The 27,225-nt window shown below is 65.4% G+C and overlaps 1 protein-coding gene across 25 annotated transcripts in view; it reads right to left on the bottom strand.

Moving 5' to 3' along the window:
- Positions 1-27,225, bottom strand: part of KIF1A (kinesin family member 1A) — a 101,659-nt gene that overhangs the window by 6,900 nt on the left and 67,534 nt on the right. For 7 of the 25 annotated variants that reach the window (XM_058698833.1, XM_058698902.1, XM_058698944.1 and 4 more), the window contains 19 exons: positions 25,916-26,034; positions 23,736-23,821; positions 22,783-22,921; positions 22,436-22,607; positions 22,211-22,301; positions 20,692-20,810; positions 19,608-19,663; positions 19,339-19,447; positions 19,079-19,145; positions 18,894-18,978; positions 16,538-16,643; positions 14,116-14,142; positions 5,221-5,244; positions 3,882-3,996; positions 2,781-2,914; positions 1,739-1,800; positions 1,261-1,406; positions 789-989; positions 249-326 (listed from right to left, as the gene is read on the bottom strand). In XM_058698833.1, the coding sequence (XP_058554816.1) occupies positions 249-326; positions 789-989; positions 1,261-1,406; positions 1,739-1,800; positions 2,781-2,914; positions 3,882-3,996; positions 5,221-5,244; positions 14,116-14,142; positions 16,538-16,643; positions 18,894-18,978; positions 19,079-19,145; positions 19,339-19,447; positions 19,608-19,663; positions 20,692-20,810; positions 22,211-22,301; positions 22,436-22,607; positions 22,783-22,921; positions 23,736-23,821; positions 25,916-26,034 (1,936 nt within the window). The remainder of the gene's footprint in view (positions 1-248; positions 327-788; positions 990-1,260; positions 1,407-1,738; positions 1,801-2,780; positions 2,915-3,881; positions 3,997-5,220; positions 5,245-14,115; positions 14,143-16,537; positions 16,644-18,893; positions 18,979-19,078; positions 19,146-19,338; positions 19,448-19,607; positions 19,664-20,691; positions 20,811-22,210; positions 22,302-22,435; positions 22,608-22,782; positions 22,922-23,735; positions 23,822-25,915; positions 26,035-27,225) is intronic. The other 18 variants (XM_058698857.1, XM_058698963.1, XM_058698930.1 and 15 more) reach the window with 3 other exon arrangements.

The raw sequence follows: 27,225 nt of genomic DNA, 5'->3' as shown, positions 1-27,225 counted from the left end.
TCCGTCCCCTGGTAGAGGAAGGATGGCCACAGGGACGGGGCCTGACCAGCCCAGGACAGAGGCAGCTGGGTGAGGGCCAGGCCGGGAGGCCCCTGTGCTCCACAGACCCCAGGCACAGGGAGACGGGGCCCTTGGCTATGACAGTATGTTTCTAAGAAAAGCCTTATTTCCTTCTCTGGATACGACTGTGAGTTCTTCTTGGTGACAACAGCCCCGTGATGACCTGGGGGTGGCCCCTCTCTGCCCACCTTGCTCTCACTGGCGCTGACGCACACGTGGCTGTGGGTGTACTCTCGGTTGAACGTGTGCGTGAGGAGGCGTAAGCACTGTAAGAGGAGCAAATGCCCGGCGTCAGGAGGCCCCCGGACCCGGCTCCACCCCAGGCACGGCCCCTGACGTGGGTGACTGTCCGGGGACCCAGGTACCTCCACCCTCCGAGGTGACGGCTGAGCCGGGGAGGCCTCTCAGAGCAGGCTGGGGGCCGAGGGCAAAGACGGGGGTGGGCAGCGCTGCCCACAGTCTAAGAGGCCTTCCCCGCGGCCCGTCAAGCGGCAGAAAGAGCCAGCTCCGGGCAGAGGGGGTAAGCTCCCCGTCAGCGTAGGTATTCAGGGAAGCAGGTCACTGCTTGGGGGAGGAAGCTGTAAAAGGCTGACGAATTCCAGCGTGGGTGGGTGAGGGGTAGGCGAGGGGACTCCCGGGACCCCTCGTTCTCCCCGCCCCTGCTCTGACGGGACAGGGCCGAGTCACCCCCAGAGGGGCCGGGGTCACAGCAGCGCTGCCTGAGCCACCTTGACGGCCAGCTCCCGCTGTCTCTCATTGGGAGCCTCCAGGGGGGACGGCCGGCCCTCGGCCGAGAGTGGGGACGAGGGGCCGGACGGGCCGTGGGAGCCAGAGTCCTCGCTGCAGGCGGGGGACGGCGCCTCGGGGCCGGGCCGCTGCGTGGTCTCCAGCTTCTCCCGCAGCAGCAGGTAGTGCCTGGTCTTCTCCACCTGCGCGAGAGCCGGAGCGCAGCTCAGCCCCGGGGGCGACCGGACCCACGAGCGCCCGCCGTTTCCCTGGGGCGCGGCCGGCACTCGGCCTCGAGCCCCAGCCCCGCAGCCGCCCTTCGAGGCAGCCAGCGTGCTGCCCTCCCCCCGCAGGTGCGCGGCTGCTCTGGGGTCGGCGGGGGGTGGAACTGACGGACACCGGAGCCCCCCCCCCCCCCCACGCCGCCCGTGCGCCCTGCGGCCCGCAGTCTGCGCCCGGCGAGCACGAGCGCACCTCCTGCAGGAGACTCAGCTTCTCCAGCTCCCACTGGTGGTCCAGGATGAGGCTGTCGCTCCGGGGCCTCCAGCCCGCCAGGTTCTCCTCGCCGCGGACGTAGGCCACGGACGTATCGAGCACGCGCCTCCGCCGCCGCTGCATCCCTGGAAAGGGGGTGCCGGTCTGGCCACATCCGCGCCCTGGCGCCAGGCCTCGGGCCCCCCGTGGGGACTTGTCCACGGAGGGAGGCCGGCCCCCCCCGGGAAAGCCTCGGCCACAGGAAGTCATCCGGCACGGCGGCCGCTGGGCCTGCCCCCCCGCGCGGCCTCTCCCCTCACGGTCCTCCGGCCTCTCAGAACAACTCCCGAAGTGCAAAGGTGAGCACGTGAGTCTCCAAAGTGAGGGCCCCCCAAAACGGCAGCTTAGCTGAGGGACCCCAGGGAACCCTGGCTCCTAAGCAAGTGCCCCTCCCCAACCCCCCCGCCCAGGCGCCTACCTGGGCTGCCGGCATCGGCCACATGGCACAGGCTGAGCTCGTACACGCCTGTCACGCGGTTGCTGCGGGGAGAGGGGAGGCGGGTGGGCACCGGGCATGGCCAGGGCCGATCAAATGCGAAGCTGGCACCGGTCCTGCTGCGAGCCCATGCCGGGTGGCCCTGCGTGGGGCCGCGGGGGCCCTGAGCTGCAGCCACGTGTGGGCGGTCCCCTTCCCAGACCCCTCCGGGCCCCCTCTTGCCAGGGACCGCGATTTCGCCAAGCGCGCGCCACGAACCTTTGCACGGGGGGAGCCAGGCTCGCAGGCGGTATCCCGTGCTCACTAGGTGACCCTGCGTGGCCGGGTTACAGCCAGCCCAAGGCCACTAAGTCCTGAGCCCCAGACTCTGTCTTCCTGGCTGTGCCCAGGTGTCCCGCACACTGGGGTCCATGAGACAGCGTGGGGAGCCTCACCGAAGGTGAGCACAGGTGGCCTGGTGGTCTCTCCTCACTGCCGTGACACTCTCGTTCACCACCCCTCCCCGCCCCAGCAATGCAGGGACAGGTCAGAGAGCAAGAAGGGACGGCTGGGCCTGGGCCTGACACTCTCCTCCCTCGGGCACTGCCAGCCTCCAATGGCAAGAGGCCCTGTCCAGAATGCCCTCTCTCCAGTCACAGCCCCCAGGCCTGATGGCACGGCCCTGAGGTCCTACGGGGAAGCGGGCCCAGGACCACCCACAGGAGGGCCGAAGGGCAAACCCCCCAGGCCTTCTCCCGCACGCCTGTGGGCAGACTCGGGCTCTCTCACGCCCCTCAATGTGCCATCTGTGTCCCATGGCCTCCACTGACCCCAACATCAGGGGCAGGTGAGAGGCTCTGAATGCAGGGGACTGGCTGGGACAGTGGCCAGTCTGCCTTCTGGTCTGGGCCCGCCTGAAGCCGGCGTGTCACTCGAGCCTCTGCCAGACACGCCAGCCGCTCCCCGTGCAGAGTCCGGTCTGTCCTCACTGGGGCCAGAGTGCCGGACAGCAGACCCCTGGGCCACCCCCCGAGGGCAGGCTCACCTCTCTGAGGCCCGCAGGCTCCCGCTGCCAAACAGGTTGCGGATGGAGCGTGAGGCGGGCAGCTTGGCATCCCGAGAGTAGAAGACCATGCAGAAGTCCTTGGTGATGACGGCTGGCTGGGTGCAGTTCTCCATCTGCAGTGGGGGGCAGGGGGGCTCAGGCGCAGGAGCACCCCGCGGCACCCGGGCCCCAGGCCCCCTTCTAACCTCCCGGGGCGCACAAGCCACTGACCGACAGCCCCAGATCTTCGTGGGTCTCTGCCCTGGCCCCCCACCCAGGTGCCAGCTCCCTGCCCCCCCCTCCCACCAAGGAGACTGCCGGGAGAGAGCCAGGGCCCCGCCTCCCTGGGCCGCAGAGGGCTGGCGTTGGTGCCGGGGACCCCGAAGGTCCCAGACACAGGCCTCACCCTGTCAGGCCCCCGCCACCTTGCCACGGGATGGGGCAACACGCTCCCAAAAACACCTGTGAAGATCAAACCAGATCCTGGCTTCCCACCCACATTTTAACTCTAGATGACTTCCCGGGGCCCTGACACGCCGTTTCTCACACCGCTGCTTCTCTTGTTTTCCTGCAGCTCAACAGCAGGTGCCGGCAGGGCCGCTGTGGGCCGGGACTCACGGCGGCAGGGCCCAGCCAGTGCTTCCCCAGCAAACCGCCACCCCGAGAGGCAGTCGGGACGCTCCCTTCCCACAGCCGGAGCAATCGGGCTGGGAGGGGAGGTGGGGTGCCACCGTGCCACCAGCCGCCACCCTCCGGGCTGCTAGGTCCTCGCTGTTGCACCCAGCTGGCAACGCCCATGCTCCGGGCCACCCGCTGTGCTTGGCAGGGAAGGCACAGCGCAAGACCCCGGGGACGGGGTTGGGCAGGCTCTTGGTTCAGGCTGCCCGGAACATGGACGCAGGCCTCCCGCAACCCCGAGGTCAAAGCCTCACTGAACATAGTGCTGGGAGGGGGAACGGCGCCATTAGGAGTACGTGGATTGAATAAGAACTTGACAAGTCCTCTGTCCGGGGCTACCCAGGGCCCCCACTGCCCCTTGGCAAGCATCTCAGACTTGGGGGGCAGCGATTTGGGGGTGCACCCTTGGCACAGATTTCTCACCTCAATGTAAGCCGAGAGGGTCATGTAGATTTTCTCTCGGTACGGGGTGACCCGGTTCAGCAGCAGAGAGTTGTGCATGGAGCTGTCCCACGCGGCCTCAAACTGGTAAAAGGTCCTGGAAGGAAGCAGAGACAAGGTCAAATGTGGCAGCACACGGGCCGCGCTTGTGGGCTGGGGACATGCAGACGGACAGACACAGACAGAGAGACCTATGGGCCACCGGTCAGGAAGCCCGGGCAGCGGGTCGAGGAGAACAGTAGGTTCCTCCTTACTGGGGACCAGGCTGGGTGGGGGACTCCCCTGCAGACGGACGGACGGACGGACGGGGCAGCCGCAGCACAGACGCTGAGGCGGGGGCAGAGGGGGCAGGGAAGGGAGGGCAGGAGGCAAGCGGGCTGGGACACAGCAACAAAGGGAAAGAGGGAGGGAGAGGAGGGGAGGTGGGGGCAGACAGGGGTGAGAGACGCGGAGAGGGCAGAAGAGGGCCGCCCCTTCCTGCCCCGTCTGAGTAAGGAGGTCCCGACCTGCCCAGGTTTGCCAAAACCTTGTGTGGCCCATCTCCTCCCTTGGGGGAGGACACTTGGAGTGGAAGCGGGGTGGCCCGGGGCAGATGGCCTCGCCCATGCCCCCCGCGGCCAGGCTCCTCTCGGTTTAGCACAGAGCAGGTGGTGGGCCCTGCTCCCTGTCCCCATCTCAAACCCAGAAAGATTGTGAGCAGAGCCGGAGGCCCGTGGCCCCTCTGAGGGCAGCCTAAGCCGCCCCTGGGAGGCGGGACATCACACCCTTCAGTGGCCTCCGCTCCGGGGCAGGGTTTCCTATTATAGGATAGCTCCTGTTTTCAACCACCCGGCAGAGCTCCTAAACTCTTGTCCGAGGCCGGGTGGGCATTCGAGGATCCTATCTGAGGTGGTAAATTTGCCTCAGTCCACAGTGTGGCCGCTCAGCCCCCAGCCTTGCCCCGTTTCCATCCAAGCATCCTCAAAGACACAGACCGCGGGCAGCGGCTCACGCCCTGGCCCCACCGGGCCCCCCCACCCACCCCACGAGGAGCCGGCCCGGCCCAGGGATGCGGAGGGTGGCCAGGAGGAGCGAGGCCACGCCGAGGCGCGGACGGGCTCCCCGTGACACGCTCAGGGGCACGGGGCGAAGCAGTGGGACGGGGCAGGGCCGCTGTCACACACACGTCACCGAGGACAAAGACCCAGGGGAAGGGACGTGAGGACAGCGGGGTGACCGGAGAACTGGCAGAGAGCGCAGGGGAGACGTCGCAGGAGAAAGGGGACTGAAAAGCGGAAGAGGGACGGACCAAGCCAGCGCGGAAGAGAAAAGACAGCTGTACCTAGTGTCATTTCCGAACGAAACGCTAAAGGTGGAGGCAGCCAGGACACACACGTACACACAGAAGAGATGGACAAGTCAGAACGAGCACGGTCACACGGCCGGGTACAAGCTAACCGACAGTGAGCGGGTGTGTGTGGTGTCCCGCCGGCCGCCGAAGCGCCTCACGGGGCGGCGGGCGGGGCCCTCTCCGACCCCGGCCCCCCGCGTCTGCGCTGAGAGCTTTGGGTCCACCCCAGCAGGACCAGGCGGGTACCCGTGGACCCGTGACCCAGACCTAAAGGGACACCCTCGGTCCCGGGGGCCCCCAGACGCCGCAGGCCCGCAGGCACGGCCGGTGGTCCACGGCAGCCTGGCCCAAACGCCCTCCGGACCGCCGGGCTCCGAATGCTCCCGCACAGCCGCTCGACCCCGGGCCTTCGCCAGACATCTCTGTACCCTGCTTCCTGGACGGACCACCGGCAGGCACTGGGGCCCCATGGAGACGTGCTGCGGGCTGAACGAGCCAGTACAAGGTGCTGAGGGCGGGGCCCGGGGGTCATCATCCTTAGTCCTCGCCTACTAGAGGCCCCGATGACACACCGGGGACGGCTAGCCTGGGGCCCCCGCCCAAGTAGGCCAGCCAGCCCCAAACCCTCCAGCTGGGCCCACGGCCTCAGCTCAGTGCAGTCCCCTCTGTCCACCCGTCTCAAAAGTCGCTAAAGAACACTGCCGGCTTCCGTTCCGCCGCAAGCGCTCCAGCCCTGTGGACCCAGCCTGCCCCCACCGCTGGCCCGAGATCGGGGACCAGCACGGTTCTACACCAGCGTGCACTCTCTGTGTGCCCCTCCCAGGGCAGGCTCCTACTCGGGCATCAGGAGCTGGGTCCCCGCCTCGTCTGGAGCCCCTCAGCCTCGGGCGGGACACTCCAGAGGAGCCAGAGCCAGCCCGGTCTGGCCAGCCAGAGACCCAGGGCTCAGCCAGGGGCCTCGGCCCAGGACCAGGTGGGCCGTTCCAGAACTGGCTAGAGCCGCACGGAGAGACGGCACACCTCCGACAAGGCTCACCGAGGCCCCTTGAAGGTGCTCTTGGCCGGGAGGCCCTCCGTCAGGCTTTTGCCCTGATGAGACTCCAGTGACCAAGAATCTCTCTGAAAACCTGAACCTGTGGGTCTCACGTATGAGGTGACGGGGGGTGGGGACCCTCTTGGGCCCACGTCCACAGCCTAGGATGGCACCTTTCACCGCACCGCTCCCCAGGTGCCAAGATGGCCGGGGTCTGACCTGGCATAGCCAAGCTGCTGCCCATAGCTGGCTCCAAACCACTGGTCAGCCCCCAGCCAGCCGTGGGTGCCAGACCCCGGAGCCCCAGGCAGGAAGGGTCCCCAACAACACTCCCGAGCCCCTGAAGCCTCTGCAGAGGGAGGTCCCGCCCAGATGACGGCAGGTGTGCTTGGGGTGCAGAGGGCGGTGGCCCCCCCGATGTGGGACCTAGACAGCCACGTAGGACCCCAAGCCTGCAGGACGCAGCACGGGAACCGCTGATCGGTGCCCCCTTGATCAGGAAGCAGGAAAGTAAGACCCAGAGAGCCAGAGAGGGAGCCGTAGTGAGCCAGGATGCCACGGGAGGCCGTGGGTACCATACTGGACCCCCACTTGTGAACAGGCGCAGGGCTCTGGAGATCTCTCTGGGCATCAGGTCATCCGCAGAAGAGAGCCCCATTCCCCATAGCACCCCTGACACTGCCGCACCCGACACCCAGCCAGTCCCTCAGACACAACTCCTCGGGGAACCGTGCGGCCCGGACGTGGGGTCCCCGGACCCGAAGCGGCAGCACCACTCGGGACGCCGCGCTGTTAGCAGTGCGGATTCTCAGGCCCCACCCCCAACCCACTGACCCACTGAGGCAGAAACACTGGGATGCGGCCACCTCGTGAGTGGAGCACCCGAGCCCACTCCGGCGCCTCCCCTTGGGCTTGGCCCACCCCACCAGCCCGCGGGCCCTCGGGATCCAGCCCATTTGGGGAAACAGGCCAGAGCACGTGTCCCTCCTCCAGTGAGGTCCCACCCACGGCCCCGGTCCTCAGCCCTTCTCCGGGCCACCCTTGTGTAGAAAGAGCAGCGGGCAGGGCAAGGCTTGGCCCACGGCAGAGCCCTAGGGGTTCCCACGGGGCCCTCCCTCTGGAAGGAAAATGCCGCCCTGCACGGATCTTTCTGCAGCCGACTGCGGGGCTCGGGATCAAGGCGCCCCCTCCTCTGAGACATCCCTGGTCCAGTCCAGCAGCCTCCGGCCATGTCTCAACACAGAGCCGCTCACGCCGGGTGGGGCAGGGTCCCAGGCTGGGAGGTCTCTCGGCCGGCTCTCCTCTAGCCACGCACGAGGGTGGGGCCGCAGGGGCCCAGAAACGGGACCACCCCCAATTCAGTGATGGGATGTGGAGCTTGATGCTCAAACAAAGGAGGACCCATGTGGGGAAAACCAAAAAGTCACTTAAAAAGTTTGTCGACAGAGAAAACGTCATATGCTCTCCAATGTTTTGTCCGTGTTGACTCTTGCTCAGAAAGTTTCAGCGGCTACACCGGCCAGGACAGGGGCAGGCGTCTCATGTCCCCTCGGATGCCCTGCCTAACCCAACGGGCTGTGCGCCCGCGCGCGTCCCCGCGGGGCTCAGGTGGGGCCGGGCTGCCAGGGTAGGGTAATCGGGAGGTCGGGGCTCCCAGCACACAGGGCCTGGGCATTCCCGATGGGACTCTCGCATGCCGGCTGCACATGGCCGATTTAGACGTTTAGACAACTGTGTTGTGACTTGCACCCGGCGCCTGTGACAAGTGTCTCAGCTGTGGTAGGTTAGTGGGCAGGCCAGGTGGGCATCCTGATGCGAACGGGTTTGTTGAGAATCTGAAAATCAAACCCCGTGCTCAGAGTTTCAACAAGAAACTCATAACGCTCTAGGAAGTACGTTTCTAGAAGAGAATTACTCTCAAGAGTGGCCCTGGGGAAGGCGAACTGACAGGCAGACTTCCAGGACGGAGCCCCCTGGACTGCAGCCGGGACAGCCCTCGTGTCCAGTGAGGAGGGTGACCCCAGCACGGTCACACAGCTAGGAGCAGAGCAATGGGCTCGAACCCCAGCCTTGGGGATCCTGCTGCACCTGATGCGACACATGGAGGGCTCAGCGGCCTCACCAACCGTGCCGTGCGAGAGTCCTTGGACCAGAAGGAAAAGGAGAAATGAGACGATTGAGGGACTGAGGGGACGAGGAAGTGGGGAGGTGAGGGGGTGAGGGGGTGAAGGGATGAAAGGATGAAGGCAGGGGTGAGGGGATAAGAGGTGAGGGGTGAGGAGATAGGAGAGTGAGGGGCGAGGAAGGGAAGGGATGAAGGGGTGAGAGGATAAATGGTGAGGGGTGAGGGAGTAAGGGATGAGGCAATGAGAGGGTGAAGGGTGAGGAGGTGAGGGAATAAGAGGGTAAGGAGTGAGGAGGTAAGGAGATGAAGGAGTGAGAGGATAAGAGGGTGAGGGGCGAGGAGATAAGTGCTGAGGGGTGAGGGGATGATGGGAGAGGGGTAAGAGTGAAGGAGGTGAGGAGGTGAGGAGGTGAGGGGATAAGTGGTTGGGGGTGAGGGGTGAAGGGTGGGGGGAGAGGAGGTGAGGGGATGAGGGGTGAGGGGACGAGAGGTGAGGGGTGAGGGGGTGAGGGGTAAGTGGTCGGGGGTGAGGGGTGAGGGGATGAGAGGTGAGGGGTGAGGGGATGACAGGTGAGAGATAAGTGGTCGGGCTGAGGGGTGAGGGGGTGAGTGGATGAGGGGATGAAGGGTGAGGGTAAGTGGTCAGGGTGAGGGGTGAGGGGATGAGGGGTGAGGGGTAAGTGGCTGGGGGTGAGGGGTGAAGGGTGAGTGTAAGTGGTCAGGGGTGAGGGGTGAGGGGACGAGAGGTGAGGGGTGAGGGGATGAGGGGTGAGGGATAAGTTGTCGGGGGTGAGGGGTGAGGGGGTGAGGGGATGAGGGGATGAGGAGTGAGGGATAAGTGGTCGGGGGTGGGGGGTGAGGGGATGAGAGGTGAGGTGTGAGGGGATGACAGGTGAGAGATAAGTGGTCAGGGGTGAGGGGATGAGAGGTGAGGGGTGAGGGAATAAGGGGTGAGGGATGAGTGGTTGGGGGTGACAGGGTGAGGGGTGAGGGGATGAGGGGTGAAGGATAAGTGGTCAGGGGTGGGGGGTGAGGGGGTGAGGGGATGAGAGGTGAGGGGTAAGTGGTTGGGGGTGACGGGTGAGGAGTGAGGGGATGAGGGGTGAGGGATGAGTGGTTGGGGGTGACAGGGTGAGGGGTGAGGGGATGAGGGGTGAAGGATAAGTGGTCAGGGGTGGGGGGTGAGGGGGTGAGGGGTAAGTGGTCAGGGGTGGGGTGTGAGGGGTGAGGGGATGACAGGTGAGAGATAAGTGGTCGGGGTGTGGGGTGAGGGGGTGACCGGACGAGGGGATGAAGGGTGAGTGTAAGTGGTCAGGGGTGAGGGGATGAGGGTGAGGGCTGAGGGGATGAGGGGTGAGGGGTAAGCGGTCGGGGGTGCAGGGTCGGGGGTGAGGGGATGAGGGGATGACAGGTGAGAGATAAGTGGTCGGGGTGAGGGGTGAGGGGTAAGTGGTTGGGGGTGAGGGGTGAGGGGTGAGGGGATGAAGGGTGAGGATAAGTGGTCAGGGGTGAGGGGTGAGGGGATGAGGGTGAGGGGTGAGGGGATGAGAGGTGAGGGGTAAGTGGTCAGGGGTGGGGGGTGAGGGGTGAGGGGATGACAGGTGAGAGATAAGTGGTCGGGGTGAGGGGTGAGGGGTAAGTGGTTGGGGGTGACGGGTTAGGAGTGAGGGGATGAGGGGTGAGGGATAAGTGGTTGTGGGTGAGGGGTGAGGGGATGAGGGGATGAAGGGTGAGGATAAGTGGTCAGGGGTGAGGGGTGAGGGGATGAGGGTGAGGGGTGAGGGGATGAGAGGTGAGGGGTAAGTGGTCAGGGGTGGGGGGTGAGGGGTGAGGGGATGACAGGTGAGAGATAAGTGGTCGGGGTGAGGGGTGAGGGGTAAGTGGTTGGGGGTGACGGGTTAGGAGTGAGGGGATGAGGGGTGAGGGATAAGTGGTTGTGGGTGAGGGGATGAGTGGATGAGGGGATGAAGGGTGAGGGTAAGTGGTCAGGGTGAGGGGTGAGGGGATGAGGGGTGAGGGGTAAGTGGCTGGGGGTGAGGGGTGAAGGGTGAGTGTAAGTGGTCAGGGGTGAGGGGTGAGGGGACGAGAGGTGAGGGGTGAGGGGATGAAGGGTGAGGATAAGTGGTCAGGGGTGAGGGGTGAGGGGATGAGGGTGAGGGGTGAGGGGATGAGAGGTGAGGGGTAAGTGGTCAGGGGTGGGGGGTGAGGGGTGAGGGGATGACAGGTGAGAGATAAGTGGTCGGGGTGAGGGGTGAGGGGTAAGTGGTTGGGGGTGACGGGTTAGGAGTGAGGGGATGAGGGGTGAGGGATAAGTGGTTGTGGGTGAGGGGATGAGGGGATGAAGGGATGAAGGGTGAGGATAAGTGGTCAGGGGTGAGGGGTGAGGGGATGAGGGTGAGGGGTGAGGGTATGAGGGGTGAGGGGTTAGCGTTCGGGGGTGCGGGGTCGGGGGTGAGGGGATGACAGGTGAGAGATAAGTGGTTGTGGGTGAGGGGATGAGGGGATGAGGGGTGAGGATAAGTGGTCGGGGTGTGGGGTGATGGGGTGAGGGGATGAGAGGTGAGGGGTGAGGGGATGAGAGGTGAGGGGTAAGTGGTTGGGGGTGACGGGTGAGGAGTGAGGGGATGAGGGGTGAGGGATGAGTGGTTGGGGGTGACAGGGTGAGGGGTGAGGGGATGAGGGGTGAAGGATAAGTGGTCAGGGGTGGGGGGTGAGGGGGTGAGGGGATGAGAGGTGAGGGGTGAGGGCATGAGAGGTGAGGGGTAAGTGGTGAGGGGTGGGGGGTGAGGGGTGAGGGGATGACAGGTGAGAGATAAGTGGTCGGGGTGAAGGGTGAGGGGGTGAGTGGATGAGGGGATGAAGAGTGAGTGTAAGTGGTCAGGGGTGAGGGGTGAGGGGATGAGGGTGAGGGGATGAGGGGTGAGGATAAGTGGTCGGGGTGTGGGGTGATGGGGTGAGTGGATGAGTGGATGAAGGGTGAGTGTAACTGGTCAGGGTCAGGGGTGAGGGGATGAGGGTGGGGGTGAGGGGATGACGGGTGAGGATAAGTGGTCGGGGTGAGGGGGTGAGGGATGAGGGGATGAAGGGTGAGTGTAAGTGGTCAGGGGTGAGGGGTGAGGGGATAAGGGGTGAGGGGTAAGTGGTTGCGGGTGAAGGGTGAGGGGATGAGGGGTGAGGGGTAAGTGGTTGCCGGTGAGGGGTGAGGGGATGAGGGGTGAGGATAAGTGGTCGGGGTGTGGGGTGATGGGGTGAGTGGATGAGTGGATGAAGGGTGAGTGTAAGTGGTCAGGGGTGAGGGGATGAGGGTCAGGGGTGAGGGGATGACGGGTGAGGATAAGTGGTCGGGGTGAGGGGTGAGGGGATGAAGGGTGAGTGTAAGTGGTCAGGGGTGAGGGGATGAGGGTGAGGGGATGACGGGTGAGGATAAGTGGTCGGGGGTGAGGGGTGAGGGGATACGGGGTGAGGGGTAAGTGGTTGTGGGTGAGGGGTGAGGGGATGAGGGGTGAGGGGTAAGTGGTTGCCGGTGAGGGGTGAGGGGATGAGGGGTGAGGATAAGTGGTCGGGGTGAGGGGTGAGGGGATGAGGGGATGAAGGGTGAGGGTAAGTGGTCGGGGTGAGGGGTGAGGGGACGAGGGTGACAGGAGACGGGTGACAAGCAGGAGACCCACGGGTACAAAGCTGTGTGCAAGCCGCCCTGCCCAGAGCTTCACGTCGCAGCCCGTGTGTGTCTCGGCCATTCAGGCAGGGGCGAAATTATCCCCTTTCTAAGGGGGAAGGAGAACAAGGTTCCCGAAGGCTCTGCCACCTGTCCACACTCGCTGGGCCAGAGGAGGGCACTGCCAGGCTGTCCGCACACGGGGGACAAGACCCTCCCTCCGCCACCTCCCACGGTCCCGCCAGTCCCCGGTCCCGCCGCCACGGTGGCTCCCTGCCCCGTAGAGCCGGGCCCTGTGGGGAAGCGCAAGCCCGAGTCTTGGGGCTCTGACCCCCATTTCGCTCTCAGTGCCCTAGGCCTCCTCTTACTGGCCAAGCCCACTGGGGCCAGTGAGCCCTCTTCTGGAACTGGGGGGACGGTGCTCCCCGCTCAGGTGCAGGGGTGAGGGCCTCATGACGTTGGGGGGCTGGCAGAGAAAGCCCTGCCGGAAAGGAAAACTGGCTCCCTTTCCTGGTGCCACACCTCCCCCTGGCCACGGGGCCTTATCTCTCCCCAGAACCTTCCGGGAGGTCTGTGTCTGGGGGGCGGGTGGAGGACCGGCAAGCGCCCCTCTATCCCCCTGCGCTGGCTGTGGCAGCTCAAACGCGGACAAAACAGTCACGCCCCCTCGAGCCCTCACACCGACCCGCCTGGAGGTCTCCACTCGTCGAGGCAACAGCCCTGAACTTGGGTCCCGCCCAGGGGGTGAACCCGAGCCAGAGGCTCCCAGCCCAGAGCCTTCTGAGAGCAGCGACACGGCCTTAACCAGCCCGGCTCCCCGCCCGACCTCCTCCAGCGCGTGGCCCGGAGAGACGGGTCCCTTCCGGCCGGCACGGCCGTGCCCCCTTTTCTGGGGCAGCCACTGCCACCCTAGTTCTCCCCTGACAGGGTCCCCAGAGGGCCCGCAGCAGGCTCTGGAAAAGATGGGTTCACCCAACAGGTGCGATGTTCGAGTGCGCCCCGAGGGTCACACCGGCGGGACCACAGCCTGCCGCCCTCCCTGGGGCCTAGGCTCCAAGTGCCCGGGTCACACTCACAGTGACCCTCACGGCCATGACTCAGTCCTGCCGTGCCCCCTGCCCCACCCTGGGGCTCCTTCCAGAAGAGGAGCAGGCACCACCCCTACCCGGCTCAAGCTACCATGCAGCCTCAAGGCTCAACCGCTCGCTTCGCCTTTCAAAACGGCTGTCCTGCGAGACCACCACCACGGAGCTCTGACCACAATCCACAGGACCCAGAGGGAGACGACCTTGACCCTCTGCCCAGAACAGACTTGGGTCTCAGGGACGGTCCTGATTAGGAACCCTGAGGCTGTCCGTGCCCAGGGCCTCACTGACCCTTGCACCCGGTGGGCACTGGCAGGGGCCCCACTCAACTCAGAGAGGGCATCCCCTGCCCGGGAACCCCTGCCTCCGGGGGGTTTGGACCTGGGGCCACCTGGGTGAGTCCCGACACCTACTGGGCCCTTCCCAACTTCACCGCCCACCTACTTGCAAACAGGGTGTGTGGTGGCCAGCCTGGCCGGGCAACCGCCCAGCAGCGGAGGTTATGGTGCAGAGGTCCCTTGCAGGGCCGGTACCCGTCTGCCCTCCCGTCCCGGGCCCAGCGCCGGCCCCTCCTCCCCCTTTTCTCTTTCACCTTGCAGGGAGTGGGGCTGGTGTGGCCAGCCTGCATGCGGGGGGCACCGGCTCCTGCTCCGGCAGGGGTGGGTCAGTGCGGGGCGGGCGAGGCTCAGGGGCGGGAGGAGCAGGAGGCCAGCCAGTGTCTACGGAGGGGCGGGCGGGAAACTACGGATGCAGCCAAAATCAAGAGTACGGGAAGGAGCTCAGCCAAGAGGGAGGGAGGGGGTGGGAAGAGGAAGCAACAGAGAAAATCAAAAAAGTATTCCGAGGAAAGAAAACGAAAGAAAACGGAGAAACAGGAGGGAAAGGGGAGCGAGTGTAGAAGGGATCAAAAAGCCGAAATTAAAAGTCAGGGCTGTGGGTCTGGGGAAGGAGAGAGGCTGGAATAAAACCAAGGGGGCACAAATGATACCTAGGCATGTCCGAATCAAGAAACTGCCTGCAAAACACAAACAATCAGAGGTTAGTGAGGGCGGCGGGGCAGGGCGGCGGGACAGCGGGCAGCGGGGCGGCAGGGCAGCGGCAGCGAGGGGAGGGGCAGCGGGGAGAGCAGCCGTCTGCGGCAACAGGCCCACTCTGAGCAAAGCGTGGGGCCTTGCAGCGGAGGAGGCCGAGGTCGTGGCAAAGCATGAGGACAGCCCGAGCCCCTCGGCCCAAGCCAGGCCTGGGGTCTCTGAGCCCCAGAGTCTCCAAGGGGAGCAGGGAGCACCCAAGCGGCCCATCACAGGGCTCTGAGGACATCAGCCAGGGTTGGGGAAGAGGAAGATTCTCGGGAAGGGGCCCGCTGGCTTGGCCAGCGGAGCCTCGGGACGGCACCTGCCTTGGGCCGCCAGGTGAGGAGGGTCCCCAGGACTTTGCTGGGGGCAAAGCTGGGGCGTCAGAGCAGTCCTGGGGCTATACTGGCATGGGCAGGAGCCAAGCCTGAGGCCCAAGCAGCTCTGGCAAGGTCTATGGGCCTGCCCCGTGGACAGGCCTTCCTCTACCCTTGGACCAGGGCCTTGACCTAAGACACAGGGCCAGTGGACCCCAGAGCTGCCCCGAGGCCAGCCTCACTTGCCACAGCTCCCAGGAAGCGGAACCAAAGCCCCATCAGTGACGGGTCCTCGGGCCTCTAGGGACAGGGGTGGACCTATTTAGCTACAGCCCTGCTGACCCGAGGTCCAGCCAGGAGCCACAGCCTCCTAAGCTACCCCGGGACGTAGCCCAGAGCCAAGGGCCCCTCGGCCAGGCTGGCGGGACAATGGAAAGACCCAGAAACACGGTCCTCGGTGTAGAGAGACCGCGCAAGGAGGGAGGCCCAGAGGGAACGTACCCACCCCCACTCGCTTGTTTTTGCCCCCACTCCATTTCTGCCCCCAAAATCTAGAAGTTGCCTGGGCAAAGGAAGGGTCAGAGGCCAGGGGGATGCTGAGGTCACTCAGCATGGCAGACAGACCCCTCCCCCAATGGCACAGGCGGTCCTGGGGCCACCCTCCCCTCTGGGGTCCCGGTCCCCACATCCCTGCAGGCAGCCCCGTGTGGCTGGGGATCAGGCCTCCTCTGACGCATTCTCACGGCCTCAGAGGGGCCCCCCAGCCTGCACATCATGAGAACCCCCTCGGCACTCTGCATCCCACTCCTCCCTCCCCTGGATGTGAGGGAAGCGGAGTTTCTTCTGGGAGGCTCCTGGGCAGGGCTAGAATGAGTCACAGCTGCCCCTCTGGGGGTCTCGGACTCCTGGCCCCCCAACTGCCCACACTGAGGGTGCTTCCCTTACAGCCCATTCCTTGGGGCGTCCATGATGAACCCAGGCTCCGTCTGGACCCGGGAGTCAGGACAGGACGATTCCCTTCAGGTCCTTTTACGTTTACGGACCCCAGCCTTCGTTGCAAGTGTGGGGTCCCTGTCCCCTCCGAGCACGCCCAGCCCTCAAAGAAGTTTTTCCTGCAGACGCTGTCGCAGGAACCCGTGAGGACACCCAGAGTGTGAACTCCAAGGGTCAACTCTCAGCTTCTGCTTCTGGGCCAGGTCTAGCCCTCCGCAGCAGCCATCCAGCACTCTGGAACACCTCATCCTTCCCCCAAGTCCCTAGAAAGCAGCATCTCAGACACAGCCAAGCCCACGTCCCCACCAACAGGGCAGCTCTCGGCAGTTGGGAGCTGCCCTCCCCCCGCCCCCCGCCCCGTCAGTCCTCAGATACCACCCCTCACCTCCCGCCCCCTCGCCTCCGGCAAGCCTCAACAAGGCTGGCTTGTCGGGGGCTGCTAAGGGTGTCCCTGGGGGCTTGCATACCCCGACCATTGTCCCAGATGTGACGGGGCTGGGGCTGCCCGGGCTGCAGAGTCTTGGCCACTAACCACAAGCTCGGAAAGGAATAGCCCAGCGACAAGGAGCGCGTGCCAAATGGTGCCTGGCGGATCCAGGACCCCAGCCCGAGGGACCCCGGCCAGAGCCCCAGACTCACCCACAGCAGTGTGGTCGGGGAGATTCAGGACCGCCTGTCTGCGCACCACCCCGTGTTGCCCCCCCAAAACTCCTGAGGAGAGAACCCAGCTCATCAACCCCCGAGTCCCGCTGCCCCTCCACCAGGTCACCGAATGGACAGGCCGGACGAATGTGAGAGCCAGTGATGGGACAACGTGTAGACAAACACACCAAAGGACCTGGAGGCCACGAGCCTGCCCGTCCCGCACCTGTTCCGGAGGTGTCGGAAAGGAAGGCCCAAAAGTTTCGGGGCTGGACACGTACCGGACCCTACAAAGCCAGGTCGGCTGAGGGCACGCCCTGGGTCTCGACCTGGACCCTGTCTCCAGGGAGCTGGGAACAGAACCCATTGTCACCCCAAGGGGACTCACCGGTCGTCCTGGGCCGGGTGGATGTAGCCGGAGGAGAGGATGTTGAGAGACAAGATGTTGGGGTCGATCAGGGACTCGTCAGTTTCTGGTGTGTTTCGAATCCGACCTACGGGAAAGGCCATGGGCTCAGTCACCTCTCAGGACAACAGAAGGGGGTGCTGGGTCCCTGCCTGGGTGGGGGCTCCAGAACCGTGACACCGCATCAGGGAGCGGGTTCCCCATGTGCCCACAAGAGCGCCGGACAGGGAGCCCATGGCAAGGTCTGCTACCAGCCCGGGCGTGAGCGCCCTTGGATCACTCCACCGTCATTACTCCCGTAATTGGAGTTTTTCAGCTTAGACACTCTCAAGGTCTGTCTCTCTTGCACCCAACTGATAGATTCCAAACACTCGGCCTAGAATGTACAGGCTCTCGTTGGAAAAGAAAATCTTAGCAAGATAAGGAGAGATTTTCCCTTCAAGAAAGAAAGAGAAAAAGAGAGAGAAAGAGAGGAAGGAAGGAAGGAAGGGACGGAGGGACGGAGGGAGGACACTATCTGGGCCACAGATCTCTCCCTGCAGGGCACATTCCCAACAGAAGCCTCTAAGCCGCCCACACTGGGGTGGTGGTCCTATCCACTGCGAGTCAGGAATCCCGCTGGCGACCCCGTTAGTAACTTCCTGCCCTGGTAGCATTAGGTTGAATACTCTGATTCTTCAGGGGACACGCACGCACTACATTTTCTCCTTAAGCCCTGTGTGCCGCCCCCCACACAGAGGTGAGGCAGAGCCCGGGACCCGGCCAGGATTCTGGGGCAGCTGCTGGCCCCACTTCCTGGAACCTCCTTGCAACTGTTGGGCTCTGGGAGAAGGCAGGTGTGGGCTCCCCGAGAAGTGCTCTCCAGCATGCGTCCCCGTGGCTGGAGGTGGAGTGCCCCACGGCTCGGCTGCCGGAAGAAAGCTCGCCACAATGCCAGCCTCATCCCTGCTCAGCCCCTGGAGCGCGTGCTTCCGCAGAGGTTCTCTGCCCCTTCCGAGCCTGGCCAGGTGCTCCGCCTGCAAGAGCGACGCCCCCGAGCCCATTCGCTCCCAGCCCGCTCGCTGGTCCGTGTGGTTTATGAAGCCCAGAGAGGCACAGCCCAGACACCCCAACGTGGAGCGGGGGCCCTGGCGTTCACACCAGCATCTCCCCAAATCCTTTCACCAGCTCCCCTTCTCTGCCCACACACGGGACACACACTCCTGCCTGCATCCGGTCCACGCGCTGGCCGGGTGTCTGCTAACTCTTTAAGTCAATTCGCTGTCCACGCCGGCCCTAAACGACATCTGAGATGAGGATTGGCTCGCCTGCTCCAGCCTTTCACCGTGTGAGTGAAAAAAGATACGAGATGTCTAAAACGAAAGCATCTGTCCTGGGCCCCCAGAACCTCCTTGTCCACAGCTCTGCGCTTTTGGGCATAGCATGATGGGTCTCACGGTCATGTCCCCGCTCCTGCACCCTCGGAACCCCCTCTCCAAGCCCCAGGGACGGCACCCTGCAGCTGCTGCCCTTCTGGCCACAGAAATGCCCAGGATGGGGTTTCCAGAGGGATCCATCAGTCCAGGAAGGGCAGGGGCAGACAGGTGTCCGTGTCCTCGAATGAAAACTGGAAAAAGTCTCTAGCTCGGCCAAGAAACTCTTCTAGTAGACCAAAGAGTTCACAGCGTGAGGTCGTGGAAGAAAACCGTCTAAGAGCCGTGATGACCGCCAGGAGTTGAACTGTGTCCTCCCCCCAAAACGGCTGTGTTGAAGTCCTAACCTGCAGGACCTCAGAACGTGACTTTATTTGGTGACAGGGTCTCGGCAGGTATAATCAGTTGAGATGGGGTCACAATGGAGGAAGCAGGCCTGAATGTAGCTTCTTCCATAGGAAGAGGCCACGTCAAGTTGAAGCATTAAAGCCGGCGGGTCCCCAAGCCAAAGAGGGACAGACATTCCCCACAAACCTCCAGGAAGGGCTCTCCCCTACGGGCTTCAGAGGGGGCATGGCCACCTGCTGACACCCTCAGACTCAGGCCCCCAGGTCTACGGGAGGATCGTTTTCTGCTGTTTAAGCTGCCAGTCTGTGGTGCTGTGTCATGGCAGCCCTGGTGAGCTGACACGGTGATTGCACAGAAATTTGGAATCATCACCCTAGTCCGAGCTTTCCTTTCCTAGGCTCTTCAGAGAGGCACAGAGAGGTTAAGCGACTTAGCCAGAGTCACACGGCATCAGGGGCAGAGCTGTGGTTAGCAGTCAGCCGCCTGGCCGGGACGGTGGGGGGCGGAGAGGGTGGGGCCCCGTTGCTCCCAGCGGCCCAGCCCCAGCCCCCAAGGCAGCCCCCACCCGTCTCACTCACCCACGACAAGCTCTCGCACTTCCTTCCAGCGGATGTGGCTGCCCGTCTCGTGCAGCAGTGTCACGGTTATCCGTCTCTGGATACCCTGCCAGGCACCAGGAGGGAGGACACGGTCAGATGGTCTGGGGGTCACATGGGGCGGGGCAGGGGACACGAGGCGGGCAGGGCCGGGGAGCGCTCCGCACCTGGTGGAGCAGGAAGGTCCCCATGCACGGCATCCCGCCGCGGTGGTCCACCACCGCAGGAATGTAACTAGAAGAGAGAGATTCGTGAGGCAAGGCCCCGCCCCGCAGACACACGCGGCCCCCGCCCGAGGAGCCGAAGGGCCACGGCAGGGAAAGCAGCCCCGCCTTCTGGCGGAGGTGAGGCGGTCCGGCCCAGAAGCCCAGAGTGCCCCCGTGCACCACCCGGAGCCCTGCCAACCCCGGCAGGCGCTGGGACTCACTCGCCGTTGGCCTCCAGCTCACAGATCTCGAAGTAGACCAGCACGTCGTACTTGCAGTGACAGGGCCCCGGGCAGGGCCGCGCGAGGGTGCTGAGCTTGGTGGCAGGCACTGGGGGAGGACGGGAGAGAGAGAGGCAGCCGCTGATGGGAGACCTGACCTGCCACGTCCTGGGGGCACGCTCAGGAAGGAGGCCCGGGGCGGGGAACGCGTCCAGGGTAGCGTGGGCACCTCCCTCCCGCGGGGGTGGACTCAGGAGGGCTCCGTCTACCTGGCTTGGACAGCGGCATGACCCTTGGGAAATGGCGGCGTGAGGGCCTCAGGGGGCTGTGGAGGAAGAAGAGCCTCTGTGAGGCGGCTGCAGGTGGCGTCTCTGGGACCCTCCAGCTGGAGAGGGAGCCAAGGGCAGGAGGCTGGCAGAGGGCGGTCACGGCACGGTCCGTTCCAAGCCTCCGCCTGCCCCCCTGCCTCCCAGGGCCTAGGAAAGGCCCTGGGCTCAGGCCCTCCAGCAGCCTGGATGGGGAAGGAGGGCCCCTGGGGACCCCAGACCTTGCCTGGGTGGCCTCACGAATCCAGGAGAACGGGGCGAGAACGCTGGTTCTCCATCCAGGGGCCTCCAGGACAGAGCCTCCCCTGGCCCTCCCGAGGACAGACGAGGCTCCTGGGGCCACCCCCCCGGAACCAGTACCTCTCATGGCTTTTCTCTTCCTCCACCACCCGGGACGCCCCACTTAGCTCCGGGTCCCCCAGGACAGCTGAGAGGGGGGCGGAGGTGGCCAGAGGCTCCCAAGCCACAGAAGCCACGTGCCATTCTCCCTGCGCCCAGGTGGGGGGTGGGGACCACAGAAGGGACACCCTGGCCTACCCTCAGAGTCCCCCAGAGGTCACGTGGAATGAGGGAGACGGAAAGATGTTCCCTCACTCAGTCTGGGGGCCAAGGACTCGGGGGAAGGGACAGCCGGGCGGTGGAGTGGTGAGCAGGCAGCAGGAGCCATCTCCCCGTGGGGTGGGCCACCCGGGCCGTCCTCCCGCCCAGCGCCCGCTTCCCTGGCCCGGGGACATGGCCCATACCCGCAGGGGTCTGGGCCCAGACGGCAGTACTCTTTAAGAAACTTGCCGACATCCCGAAGGGATGTCTCTGACTTGCTCTGGGTCCCGCTGACCTTGGGTAACCAGCCACCCCATCATCAGGGAAAATGGGCATCTAAGGCCCATGGGTCCTGTAGCCACCCGACCAGGCCTGTCTGGGGCAAGGCCGGCTTCGCTGGCTGGGAGGTGGAGAGGGCCCACGCCCCGGGGGGGCTGGATGAGGTCTGGGAAGGGGGCCGCTAGCCCCCCAACCCAGGGCTGCTGACCTGAGCACGTCCTTGCAGAGCGGGGGGAACGGGTGCTGCTGGTAATGGCCGAAGACCTCAAACACGATGGGCTGGCTCTTGATGTACTCGATGAAGGACTTGGTCACCTCCACTGCGATCTGGCGGATGAGGAGAGCAGGCAGGAGGCCGCAGCCACGCCACAGTCAAGAGAGGGAAGGAAGGTTGCAGAGGTAAGCGCTCAGCCTCTGTGGAGGACCCGACTGGACACCGCGGCTGGGCCTGACCTCTGCCCACGAAGGGGCGACACTCTTCACCTGGTCCTTCCTGCCCCGCCTCCCCTCCCATCACACCCCTGAAGGCCGGACCCCCGAGAGTGCCCTTTCAGAACACCGGGCTGGCAAGGGGACGAAGGTCTGTGGCCTGGCCTGAGCCTTCCTGGGCCCTCGCCCACTCCCTGAGAGTTATGGGCTGAATTGTGCCCCCCTCCCCCAATTCCTATGTTGTAGCTTGAATGCCCAGGACCTGTGGCTGGACCCAGACTCTTCAGAGAGGTTATCCCAAGTTAGAATGAGGGCATTAGGGCGGCCCTAATCCGGTATGGCTGTCCTCACGAAAAGGGGAAATGAGGACACGAAGGCAGGCACAGAGGGAGGACTGTGTGAGAACACAGAGAGAAGACCGCATCTGTCCGCCCAGGAGAGGCCCGGCACGGAGTCCCCCTCACGGTCACTGAAGGAACGACCCGACCCACACTTGCATCTCGGGCTTCCGGCCTCCAAGGCTGAGAGCCAGTAACTTGGTTGTCAAGGCCGCCAGGGCGCGGGCTTTGCTCCTGAGCCCAGGAACGGAGGCTGCACACCCTCACCCCTGGCCCGGCCTCCCTGGCTGAGAACCCACTAGCTCCCTGCTGCCTGAGCGTCAGCACGGGGCCGGTCCGTGGGGCCCTTCTGAGTGCGGGGCCTGTGACTGCTTGGGCCACACAGCCCGCACCCACAGGCCGCACCGCTCAGGGTCAAATCCACGCTCCTCGGCGGGCACCCGAGGCCTTGCCCCCTGGCGGCATTCATCGTGGCCAAGTGGAGCGCATCTCTCCCCCCCCCACCCGGCTGGCTGGCTGGCCACATTCTCCTGCCTCACGGAGCCACTCCAGTCCGAGTCCCGCTCTTCCCGCAGCCAAGCTCGGGACGTGCCCCACCTGCAGCTTCCCTGACCTCTCTGATGCCCTCTGTGTGCCCTGCCTCTCTCTCTTCTTCCCCGGCAGCAGGCCGGCGCCACGTGGGGCACCCGGGACTCCCCGTGCTCCTATCTGCCCCCCGGGTTGCCCCTACCCCCAGGTAGCAGCCCACCGAGGCCCCGACTGTCCAGCAGCAGCCTCCACGGCCCTGCCTGGCACCAGAGGCCCCGTGCCCTCACACCCGGGCACCGCCAGCTCACGGCTGGGGCTCAGGACAGGGAGACGGTATGACGGAGAGTGACCACAGCTCGGCTCGGCTCCGGGGAGGCCCCGCAAAGCCAGAGACCCGGGAGGGGGGCGGAGGCGGGGGCGCTCAGGACGTACGTTCTGGACGTGGTAGAAGCCCAGCGGGGGGCCCCTCCCCGTGTTCTTGAGGGGCTCCGTGGAGAAGGCCTCGTCGTGGCGATGGATGAAGCTGCAGAGTTAGAGGAGATGCTCGGCTGGGTGCAGGAGACGGGACGGGGGACCCGTCCCCGGGGACTGGCGGGGGTCACCGGGGTGCTAGGCGCCCGCCCTGGTCCCCAGCCAGCAGGGGGTGCCGGGGCTCACTTGAACTGGCAGAAGATGTCCGCGTATTCGGCAGAGATGCTGGACGCCTGCAGGACTGTCACACGGAAGGTGAAGGTGCTGCCCAAGCGCAGGTGGTCCAGGGCGGCGTCCAGGGGCCCGTCCAGGGCGGCTTTCTCAGGGCTGTCTAGGAGGAGGCCTTCTGGAGGCACGGCTGCAGGGGGCCGAGGGCGGAGCAACGTGGCAGCACCCCAGAGGCCGAGGGCCCGGCGTCAGGCGGGGAGCCCACGCGGTGTCCTCTCGTGGAAAGGTCTCATGGCCTCCCCGGCCACGGTGGGGCGGGGGCCGTGTCCAGTGCCCCAGGCCCCGGGGCAGGAGTGGCAACCTACCTGAGCAGGTGTTGTTGTTGACCTCATCGGCCGAGGGCCCTGCCTCCGCACCCTGGCCCTGACCTTCCACGATGCGCAGCTCCTCCTGCGAGGTCCCGGAGCGGGACATCCCCACCACGGGGCAGGACTCGGACTGGAACTGCGTGGGTTGGGGGCCAGAGTCAGGGGGAGCCGGCTCCAGGTGAGGCCACTCTAGCCCACTGAGGGCCCCGGAGCCGGGTCAGGGCCTTTGTGGACCCGCGTTGCAGACCTGCCCCCGCCCAGACGGGCGCCCACCTCCCTCGGCCTCTCCTAGGCTGCCGTGGCCTGTGTTGGCTGCAGTGGGAAAACGGGGGAGCAGTTCAGGCGGGGTGACGGGTGGCCAGGTGGGGGCAGGTTAGGAAAGAGCCAAAGAAGGAGAGGGAAGGAGCCTCCTGGCCTGTGAGCTAAGCCCGGTCTGGGGCCCTGAGCAGGACCCTCCCCCTCCTCCACCCTCTGGCCTGAGAGTAGAAAGGGGAGCCCAGGTGGAAAGCACTTTCCTCTGAGGGAGGGCCGGGCCGGGGGCAGCCCGGCACCTGATGTCGAGACAGTGAGGAGGGGCCCTCTGGCTCTCAGTGGGATATTGGCGGAGAGCAAAGATGCTGGTGGAAACAGCATCCAGGAGAGCAAGCCCGAGGAGGGGACAAGGCGGGTGGAGTGGAGGCATCTCGGTGTCTGGGGGTGCACACCTGCTCTGTGTCCCGGCCCGCAGCTGAGGCCCAGGCAGGGAAAGCAGATACAGGCCCCGGAGAGGCTGTGGCGAGGACAGAGGGAGACCCAGTGGGTCAGGGCAAGTCAGACAGTGGGAGACAGGGGGACGTGCCACGAGGCCTGGGGCTTGGAAGGAGAGGAAGGAACACAGGAGGCCCCGGGGCCCGCTGCACAGCTGCCCCCGGCGTTCGTGCTGGGCAGCCGGGCCAAACCCTTCACGGCACCTTTTCGAAATGCTGGTCATCAAAGGAGATTTTGGCGGTTCCTGACTGTCGGACGCCAGAGCCGTAATCGGGGGCCTCTTCATCAGCTGAAATGGGGACAGAGCAGACGGTCGGGGCCCAGCTCGTCCCCCAGGGGGAAGTGGCAGGGCCAGGCGGAATCGCCAGGTGGGGGGAAGGCACAGGAGCCGGAACAGACTCTGGCCCACACGGGGGGATCCCCAGTGCCACCCACCGCGGCCCCAGAACAAGGAGGACGCGTCCCAGGCACACCGGTCGCCCGCCTGTGCTGTCCTAGGACCCAGGCGGGGCCACATCCTCAGCACAGCCTCCTCTGATGGGGCCACAGCTCCGTGTTTTCAGAACCAGCCTTATGACCACTGCCCGTCTCCCTGAGTCCTGGCCACCCCCGCCCTCCCTCAGACTCGGCTGCACCAGTAGAGCCGTACGGGGCAAGACCCCTCCGTGGGGTCCTCCTGATTTTGACTCCACCGTCATCCACCCAGACCCCAGGCAGCCCCCGCTCAGCTCCCACGCCTGCTCCCCACACGCCCCCCACTTGCCGTCCTTCATGGCGTCCTGTGCTTTCCCACTGTTTCCCAAGGGACACCCCCAGACCTGGCTTCCGTCAGCCTCCCCAACCCCAAATCCAGCCACCCCCCTGGGAGGCCTCTCAGATAATCCAGGGGCTCTGACCTCCTCTTCTGGGGCCCCCAGGGGGGCGGGGCAAAACCCTGCTGTGCTCTCTACCCCAGCTGCCTGAGGGCCCGGGGCCGGCCCCTCCACTCGGTGCTGAGGGGTCCTGCAAGCTGACACTTGCAGGACAGGTGTGACGTGTGACCACCGGAGCTTTTCCAAGTGGCTCCTTCTCCATTGTAGCCACTAGACAGGGAATATCAGGTGTGGCCCAAATACACACAGCATTCGCCTATAAAGCAGGCCACTCTGTGGGACCGGCTACATCGGGGCTCAGGCTGGTCACAAAGGGCCAAGAGCTCAGGGGGACAGAGCCCCTCCAAGATGACAGGGACAGGGTCCCCCTTGAGGAATGGCTGTGGCACTAGACGTCCCTAGAATCCCCGTCCTCTGTCCTTTCCCCCATTCAGGGTCCCCGGGGGATCTCGGCACCACAGTGACATGACTGGGAAGCACTGTAAAGAGTATCTGGAAATTACAGGCTAGTGAGAATTTGACAAAAGAATCCTAAAGGTGTAACCAAAACCGCCTGGAGCGGCTTCAAGTGGGGTGGGGTGACTCGAGACCCTTTCAGCGGCTGGAGCATTCTGGAGCAGCCCAGCCCCACCTAGTCTGGGAGTTGCTCGGCATTTCTGCATGTTTTCTGCTTCATTATCTCCCCAGGCTGCCCAGGCAGTGGGAGGAGACAGAAGGAGGCCACGGTGGAGGGGCTGGGGGCCCGAGGGCAGAGAAGGGAGCAACGGCCATTAGAGCACGAACACTAGGCCCTCTCTGGCCTGCAGCTTTCTGGTGGCTAAGCATGCCCACATCTGTGTTCTGGAACAATCTTTCGACACTCCTATTGGGTAGGGAGCTTCAAACGGGATGCCATTTACAGGGAAGCAAACCCAGACTCAAAGGCATTCTGTGGCTCTCCTGTCCCAGGGCCCCGGCCGGGGGGTGAGGGGAGGGCTCAGCGGCAAGAGGGTGTCCACCTCTGCAGGCCCACAGTGGCGGGGGCGGGGGGGGTGTGCACACCCTCTGGGGAGAAAGGCCAGCTCCAGAGAGGCCACGGGGCCCGCAAGCAGGGCACACCGGGGAGTCTGGAGAGAGTCTCTGAGGGCTGCCGTGGCCCCGGTCCGGCTGCAGTCTGCACGCCTGTGCTGGGCTCAGAGACCGCCGGGGAGCGGCCAGTCCGCACCAGGCTGGGGTCTGGAGCCGGTTGGTCTCTGGGCCCACCTGGGGCTGTCTAATGGGAGGGAGGAGGGCCCCCGAACCGGAGCGGGTTCGGACAGCCCTGGGCTCGGCCCGCACAGTCTCCTAGGACCCCGGCCGACCTCACCCGGGAGCGTCTGGAAGGCCGGAGCGCAGAGCTGGGCGGCAGAGGCTTCTCCTGGAGCCAGCAGCCCGTGTGCCGGCTGGGAGCCGGAGACACAGAGGTGGCCGGTGGCGCTCCGGCCACTGCGTGGTGCCCACGGGGCCCTCCGCCCGGGCCGCCCCACACGCACCTGAAGTGGCCTGGACGGCCACGCGGAGGAAGCCCTTCACCTCTCCCTTCTCGCTGACGACGGCCACGCGGTGCACCAGGGGCACGGGGTACAGCAGGTTGCTCAGGTACACGAAGGCCCTGGGGGAAGCAGAGGCCAGAGGTCAGGGCCTTTCCAGCGTGCGCGCGGAGCGGCGCTGGCGGCAGCACGGCCCGGGCTCACGACACAACACTGCAAAGCAGAGCGAGGCGCAAGGCAGCCAGGGCAGCGAGCAGGCGGGACGGACACAGGGCTGTGCTGGGCGGGGGCTGGGAGGGGGGGGTCCACGGGCCGCGGAGGACACAGGAGGAGGAGGGCGTGCGCAGGGCGGGCAGAGAGGAAGCGCGGAGCGGGGCTGGCACGGGGCGGAGCCCGCGGGGCCATACCCGCTATCAGAGCTGAGGAGGGAGGTTTCAGCCTGCTTCAAGGAGGAGGAGGACCTGGGGACCCGGCCACGCCGAGCTAGGACCTCACACTGGCACTGATGCCCGGCATCCCCCTGCCTCCCGCCTCTTTCCCAGTGACCCCTGACCTCGGGGCCCCACAGAGGGCTCCTAAGGTGGAACACAGCTCTCGGTTCCTTCTCGGACCCTTCGGGGAACACGGCGGATGGGAGCGCACAGTGGCAGACAGGGCAGCACCCCCGGCCCACAGGGCACCGCCACCCCCAGGGCGCCCAGAGCCCTTCACATCCCGAGCGGCTCTGTTGCGCACCCAGTGAGTGGCAGGCCAGGCCGGCGAGGGGCCACGTCACCCAGGTGTCCACCGAATTCCCGGAGCTGGCCAATGCGCAGAGGTCGCACGGGCCGCCCGGACAGAGAGGACTCTGGGAGACCCGTGCCACGCAGCTAGGCGTGCAGGCTGACGCGGAGCAAAATTCCTCCCTGGTCGGGGGCACCCGTCCCAAGGGGACACCTGACACAGGGAAGGCGGCCCACGTGGCCCATCTGGTGAGAACCCGCAGCTCCGCTCACACATCGGCGCAGGACCTGCCTCCCGCCCGGCCCTCCCCTTCCCTCCCGGCATGACCGGCATTGGGCCCAGCTCGGAGGTGCAGATTTCGATAGCCCCGGGCTTCCAGGGGGATCTTGGGGCAGTGGGGGATCCCAGGGAAGGGGGAGAGCTTGGGCGAGGATGGGCAGGAGGTGTGGGGGAGCAGGTGTAGAGATGGGGCAAGGGAGTCCCAGGGCTTCAGCCGGGGAGAACACAGTGGGGACAGAAGTGAGAGCAATAGGGGAAGTGGGGGAGGGAGGGCGGGGAGGGAAGGTCACAGTCTGAAGGCCATGTGGGTG

This window comes from Neofelis nebulosa, chromosome 2 (assembly GCF_028018385.1).
Source record: "Neofelis nebulosa isolate mNeoNeb1 chromosome 2, mNeoNeb1.pri, whole genome shotgun sequence".
NCBI classification, from domain to species: Eukaryota; Metazoa; Chordata; class Mammalia; order Carnivora; family Felidae; genus Neofelis; species Neofelis nebulosa.
The sequence above is the reverse complement of the archived record's forward strand: the minus strand, read 5'-3'. Positions and strand labels throughout refer to the sequence as shown.